The sequence below is a fragment of the Mesoplodon mirus genome (assembly GCF_964341445.2).
Source record: "Mesoplodon mirus genome assembly, chromosome: 18".
NCBI lineage: Eukaryota > Metazoa > Chordata > Mammalia > Artiodactyla > Ziphiidae > Mesoplodon > Mesoplodon mirus.
This window is the reverse complement of record NC_138994.1, coordinates 55465928-55472082: the sequence shown is the minus strand read 5'-3', so window position 1 is coordinate 55472082 and position 6155 is coordinate 55465928. Positions and strand designations below refer to the sequence as shown.

General features: G+C 51.8%; 1 protein-coding gene across 2 annotated transcripts; it reads left to right on the top strand.

The window, feature by feature from the left end:
- The first annotated feature begins 657 nt into the window (after positions 1-657).
- On the top strand, positions 658-4622 carry COPRS (coordinator of PRMT5 and differentiation stimulator). Of its 2 annotated transcripts, none has more exons than XM_082603604.1 (4): positions 658-811; positions 2959-3029; positions 3426-3643; positions 4184-4622. In XM_082603604.1, the coding sequence occupies exons 1-4, from the start codon at positions 713-715 to the stop codon at positions 4351-4353; spliced, it is 558 nt and encodes a 185-aa protein (XP_082459730.1). In that variant the 5' UTR covers positions 658-712; the 3' UTR covers positions 4354-4622. The 2 variants fall into 2 exon arrangements, with proteins under 2 accessions (XP_082459730.1, XP_082459729.1); XM_082603603.1 differs by having other exon boundaries at positions 658-856.
- The last annotated feature ends 1533 nt before the right edge of the window (positions 4623-6155 follow it).

Genomic DNA, 6155 nt, shown 5'->3' with positions numbered 1-6155 from the left:
CTAACCTCTGCTGGTATCGGCGCCCAGGTGAGACTGTACCCGCCCAGCACAGAATGTTTAGGGTTACTATGACCAATTGTCGTAGCCTATAGGGTGTCTGGAACGTTTGAAGAGTTTGTTTTGATCATCCAACCTGGTTTCTAATGGGTTAACTTTAAGAACTGACATTAACTCAAGGTGGGGAATCACTGGGCTCCTGAGTTGCCTCATCCATTTGTGGGTGAGTTATAGTCTTAATTCCAGACCGAGTTCTAGAGAAACCTGTTTAAAGAGTGAAATGGGGTTAGAGCTACAGTTGCATGAAAAGTTTTGAGAGCTGAGTTTTACACACTATCAGGTAGACACGGGTAATCAACTATTCTAACAGTTTTTGAAGCGGAAGCATGCGCAGTGTGGTGGGGTAGGGATAACACAGTATTCCAGACCCAGCTAGTCGTCTAGCCCTAGGATCTGCATCGTCAGGAGCTACAAAAATCAGATTCCGGGACCGGTAGGGAGGGAGGGGGGGCTTTCGCAGTCGGGCGCGCTCCGCCCCGTGCTCCGTCCCGCCCCTTGCCCCGGCCCCGGCTTCCTCGTGACCCCCGCGCCCCGCCCCCCGGCCGGGAGCACCCCCGGCTGATTGGCCCTCCGCGGCGTATCCTCCGGCTGGCAGCCAGGCCGGCGTGTCACGTGGCCGAGCGGCGTCCGGGGCGCCGAGCTGCGGGCGTTGGGCATGGACTCTCAGGCCGCCGGGGCCCCGGCACTGGGGGCGGCAGAGCCGCCGCCGGGTCTGCCGCTGCTGAGCACGCGGGAGGCGCCCCCCCGTCCGGGGGTGAGCGCGGCGCGGGGCCTGGGCGCGGCTACCACCTGCGGCCCGGTGCGGGAAGTTGCGGGGCTCGCGGGGTGGGCTGGGCGGGGGCCGCGGGGAGCCGGGGAAGCGCCTCGGACCCGCCCTCTGCAACCCCGCCGTTTGGGCGCGCGCCCGAGCTGGAAACGGCCGGGCTGTGGGGCGCGGCACCCCGAGGGCGTGGGTGGGCGCGCCGGGCCGGGAGGGCTGGCTGTCGGCCGCAGGGCGACTGTGCGTCCTTGCTAAATGGGAGGTGATGCTGCTGACCCAGAGCTGGCGCCGCTACTGGGGGGCCTGGTCTGGGGCCAGGTGAGGGCAGCGAGGAGAGCGACTTTCCCTGAAGGGTCCGTGTCCCTTGGTGGGGATGCTCAGCTAAGCCTGAGCACCAGATGATGTCTCATGCGCTCTCGCCTTTTCTCTTCACTGAAACCAAAAGGCCGCGTTTGACGCAGGGTTTCCAGAAACTTGTTTTCATTTGCGCGCCAGACAGCTCCTGGCTTTTCAGAGACCGTTATTACAGTCATCTGCCCTTGTTTACAGTCAGCAATCCGTGTTAGAGGGTGAGCTCCTTGAGGGTAGGAACCCTCTGTTTACTGCTGTAAACCCGGCGCCTAGCATCGTGCCTGGCACCGTAGACACATATTAATTGGATGGAGGAATGGACTGCTTGTCTAAGCATCAGAGATATCATATCTTAACCAAAATATGAAAAATGTAGTGATAAGCTTATAAGGAAAATTACTTTAGGGTGCGGGTAGGATAAAACTAATTTTGTCAGAGCAGAGCAGGAAGGTTTGTGCGCTTTCTCTCCAAGATGAGACGGTGGTGGTCCTAGCAAAGGCATGGAGATGAAGAAATGCGCGGCAAATGGCTGGGAGCTTGGGTCACGGAGCTGGGAGAGAGAACTTTGCTGCACAGGTTGATGGAGCGTGAGGGGGTGGTGTGGATGCCACGGCGAATTTTGTGCTCCAGCAGTGGAGGCCTGTTGAGTTTTTCATCAGAGGAGTCATTAAGCGTGTAGGGCTGCGCAAGATGGGTGAGTGGGAAGTCAGTTAGGGAGCTCTTGAGGTGGAAGAGATGAGAGGTCCTACTACTGGTCAGCAGGAGTGACTAGGAGTTGTCGCTGACTACAGGAGATGGAATTGACTCATTAAATCCAGGTAGGACTAGATCATGAACTAATTGGGGCAGGTGCCAAACGCAGTTTAGATGTAGGGGCCAAGGAGGTGGATTTCAATTCAACAGCTGTTATATTCCTGCTGTGTTTTCATAAATGTTATCTCATTATAAACCTCCTGCAAGGTCAGAACAGTCATCCCCAATTTCCAGAGAAGGAAACCCAGGTGTGGTGGCTGAAGTGATGTGTCCAGGGTACACACTGAATGAATGGGATTGAAATCAGGTCTTCTCATGCAGGCTGTGAACATTTCTCATCCCACTTAGAAAGAGGTCTTAACAGGTAATAGGATTTCAGGAACTTTTGAGTGACGGGAACAGAGAAGCATATGGGTGGCTATGAGAGAAGACGACTTCCCTTCAACAACTAAAGCTCTGTTGTCCCCATGTGTCAGTCAGGAGACAGAGAATTTGATAAAGGAGCTGTTAACTAGACAAAAAGTTAAGTAACTGAAAAGCTAAAAACAGGGAGGTAGCCACTGCGGGGAAACAGCGACCTGCCCTAGGGCTGACGGAACAAAGGGGTGAGTTTGGAATGACTGAAATGTACAAGCTCAAAGGAGAGGCTTTGCAGGGAGCTGAAATTCCAACCTCTGAGGAGGGGGCACTGTCCCGGCTAGTGCTCGAGTCTCCGAGCTTGGAGGAGGGGTCCTGAGGGCCCGAGACTGAGACCCCTCAAGACAGGGCTCGAGAGGAGGCTGGCTCTGCACGTGCTGGCAAACTGTGCACTGGATTCAGTGGCCACTCCAGGAAGACAGGCGATCCTGCTGGCAGGGCTGATGCTGACAGGAAGAGGAAGCAGCAAGGCCCAGTCGAACAGGGCACAGCAGAAATGTGGGTGGCAGAGTCCCTGCCCCAGCCTCACAAAGGAGGGTATGGAAGGGTGGGTGTGGGGCTGAAATACTGGCCGTACCCGAGATATCCAAGTCCTGGGTAATTGTTTCTTCTTCCCGCAGGCTGCCTTTGCCTCAGCTGGCCGCTCCGGTCAGGAGAGAGAGACTGAGAAGGCTGCGGATCGACTAGGCAAGTAGGCAGCAGAGCCTGGGGTGGGTGTTGGGAGACACCAAGGAGGTCTGCATTGTGATTATCATCTGCCAGAGGCCCTTTGCCTCAGTGGCATTGAAACTACCTGAAAACATAAACTGTGCCTGCCTTCTCATGTGAATGAAAAGAGCTGGTAATTAACGGCCTTATTATTTAAGGCAAAACATCTTACTGAAAGTAAATGATCAACCCTACTTCTAAAACTGGAAACAGAACAACAATTTTTAAGTAAGCGCTCCGGTGGCTGAGGAGCTCTGCACACTTGTTAACTGCTGCCCTCTTAGTAAGTCTGCCAAAAATCTCCCGAGTGCACGACCAGGCCCTCTCTGGTCTGCCAGGTATTTGAAGACCTTCTTCCTTTTGTCGATTTCTTAGCCAGTGGAGCACAGAGCATCCCTCATGATAGTCCTGCCCATGGTGAGGGCACCCATTGTGAAGAGGAAGGCTTTGCTGTGGATGATGAGGATTCTGATGGGGAACCGAATCCCTGGGAGCTGTCAGAAGGGGTGTCCGGCTGTCCCCCCAGGGAACAGGCTGCTGATCTTTTTAACGAGGACTGGGACTTGGAGTTGAAAGCAGATCAAGGGAATCCATATGGTAGGTGTGGGGTTTTTGGGGTCCTAGGCCAGGCTTCTGAGACCCTCCTACACATTAACCCCTAAACAGTTTGGAAGAGGGACCCACATCCGTGAGCTTAGCCTGATAGCTCTCATAGGTCTGAAACTTCTGTGACAGCTTCTCTTTCATATGGTGGGGGGGGGGAAGTGCCAGTTTTGCATTTTATTATATAATGTATTGGTCAGTTTTAACATTGAAACTGTTACCGTCTCCAAATATCTTTGTGTGAATGGAGCGGCTGTAGACAGAAGTGCTGTGTTCACCAGTTGCTTCCTCTGCGCTGCTAGGAACCGGTGTCTGAGAAGCAGGACTGTGGGTGGCGTCAGAATGAAGGTGCTTGGGATTCTCCACCAAAGGAGGACTGTGTGTGTGTGTGTGTGTGTGTCTGTGTCTGTCTGTCTGTGTGTGCGTGTGTGCATGTGTTTAAGCAAAGACAGTGCAAGTGTCTGTCCCCTAGACATTTTTGGCTCTTTTCACTCTCCCTCCTTTCTTTAATCTGTCTTTTAAAATTGCCTGCAGATGCTGACGACATCCAGGGCTGCCTTTCTCAAGAGGTCAGACCCTGGGTGTGCTGTGCCCCGCAAGGAGACATGATCTATGACCCCAGTTGGCACCACCCACCTCCACTGATACCCCATTATTCCAAGATGGTCTTTGAAACGGGACAGTTTGATGATGCCGAAGACTGAGGGCGTAGCTTTTGCCTGGTGAGTGGGTGGGCCCTCCAGGTCAACGTCTCCTTTCTTTGAGGTGAGGTCTCATATCTGAGGAAACATTCCCAGTGATCCCCGAGTCGGGCACACAGACTGGTGTTAACTAAGGTCCTCTATCCCCCAGTTCTGTTGTTGTTGTTTTTAATGAGCTCCTCCTTGGAATGGGTGAGTGTTTATGTCTGTGTCGGGAAGGAATGGTGTTCTTTATAAATAAAAGTAGAAAAAAAAACAGCATGCTTTTGCCTACTTTTTTCCCCCCCTTTTTCATTAGATACTTCTGAGCAAAGCCTCACTCCTTCATTTAAAGCCCCTCACTTACATTTTCAGGATTGACGTTGTCTGAGATGAAACTACTCTGTGAAAGAAAACGATACTTTAGTTTTTGCCTCTGTAGATCTGGCCCTATTGACCAGAGATTGGAACCCAAGAGACACTGGTGACTTTGTGGCTGACTGCTATTCCTGGTGATGGAAAATTGACCATTTACTTAGTTAACGAGGACTTTCTGTAGGCTGGAAAATGAAATGGCAAATTAATTAAACCAGCAGTTGTATAGCCCTCAATTGGCATGAAAGGATTTTACACTCTACTTTCCTTTTAATCCGTACAATTACTTACATGTCACTTAAATTTTTTTTTTTAACCTCATTTGGGAGATGAGGAAAATAAGGCTCAAAATGTTTTAACCTCTTCCAGATCACACAGCCAGGAAACGGCAGAAATGCGACCTGAACCCTCCCATGACGCTGAAGTCTGTTTCCATGGTTGCCCGTGTGTGTGTGTGTGTGTGTGTGTGTGTGTGTGTGAGCCTGGAGGTGGGACCTGGGGGCCACACCTCGGCAGGTCTGTGACACACCAGACCATGTCACCGTTGCCTCTTAGGCAGGCTGGGCACCTCCCTGCCTCCGTATTGAAGCTGAATCAAGAAAAAGTTTCAGACCTGAAATCCACAGCAGTTGGATGAACAATTAACCATTTAAGCTATTTTTCAGAGACCCCATAAAATGTGTGAATATGGCAGCACCTAATGAGAGAGGGCAGTAGCTTTGGCCTGAGGAACCCTCATGGCCAAGGTTGTCCTAGGGAGAAAAAATGGTCCCTTCCGCTGTCCTTGCTGGAGAGTCAGTCGTAGACCACATCCCCACACCACTCTTGCTTTACCCCTCCCGGTGCCATGGCTGATTAGACCATGAGTGTGTCGGACGTGAAAAGAGGAACTTGAGAAATTGAGCTAAGAAACACTGAGGGCTTGAGGAGCTGGCAGGGCTGCCAAATAGAAAGGTGGTATGGACAGGCTACATGGGCCCACGTGCAATTATGAGGCAGCTGAAACCGAGTAAAAGGAGAAGTCACGAGGCGGGGAGGTTACACGTATGTCAGAGGGAGGGACGGAAGAAAGGGTAAGGAAAGTACACGTGCATGAGTATCTGAGCAAAGAAAATTTACAAGCTGCTGCTGCTGGGATCCATGGAATGGTTGTGAATTTAGACTCTCCTGCTTTTCAAAAGTTACTCTTTGCAGTTCCTCCTGGTTCTTTCCAGCAATATTCTCTTAGAGTTAAAGACATCAGAATGGCTTTCACAGCCAAAAGTTGTGTGTGTCAGGAGAACAAGAAAAGTGGGGAGGGGTTAGTCAATTGTTCTGATTTAGGTATCGTTCTGGTGCCCCTCCTAGGATGGATCAAACAGATAAGGATGGAGACGGATAACTCCCCAGGCTGTGAACACTGGTTCACACTGGGGAGTTAAGTGGGGTGAAGGGGGGGTGAAGTGCAAGTA

Excerpts from the sequence above, each read along its gene's own strand:
- COPRS (XM_082603603.1), top strand. The coding sequence starts at position 713 with ATGGACTCTCAGGCCGCCGGGGCCCCGGCACTGGGGGCGGCAGAGCCG. Across the intron at positions 857-2,958 it reads CGGCTACCACCTGCGGCCCG|GCTGCCTTTGCCTCAGCTGG; the intron begins GTGCGGGAAGTT and ends TTCTTCCCGCAG. Across the intron at positions 3,030-3,425 it reads GCTGCGGATCGACTAGGCAA|TGGAGCACAGAGCATCCCTC; the intron begins GTAGGCAGCAGA and ends TTTCTTAGCCAG.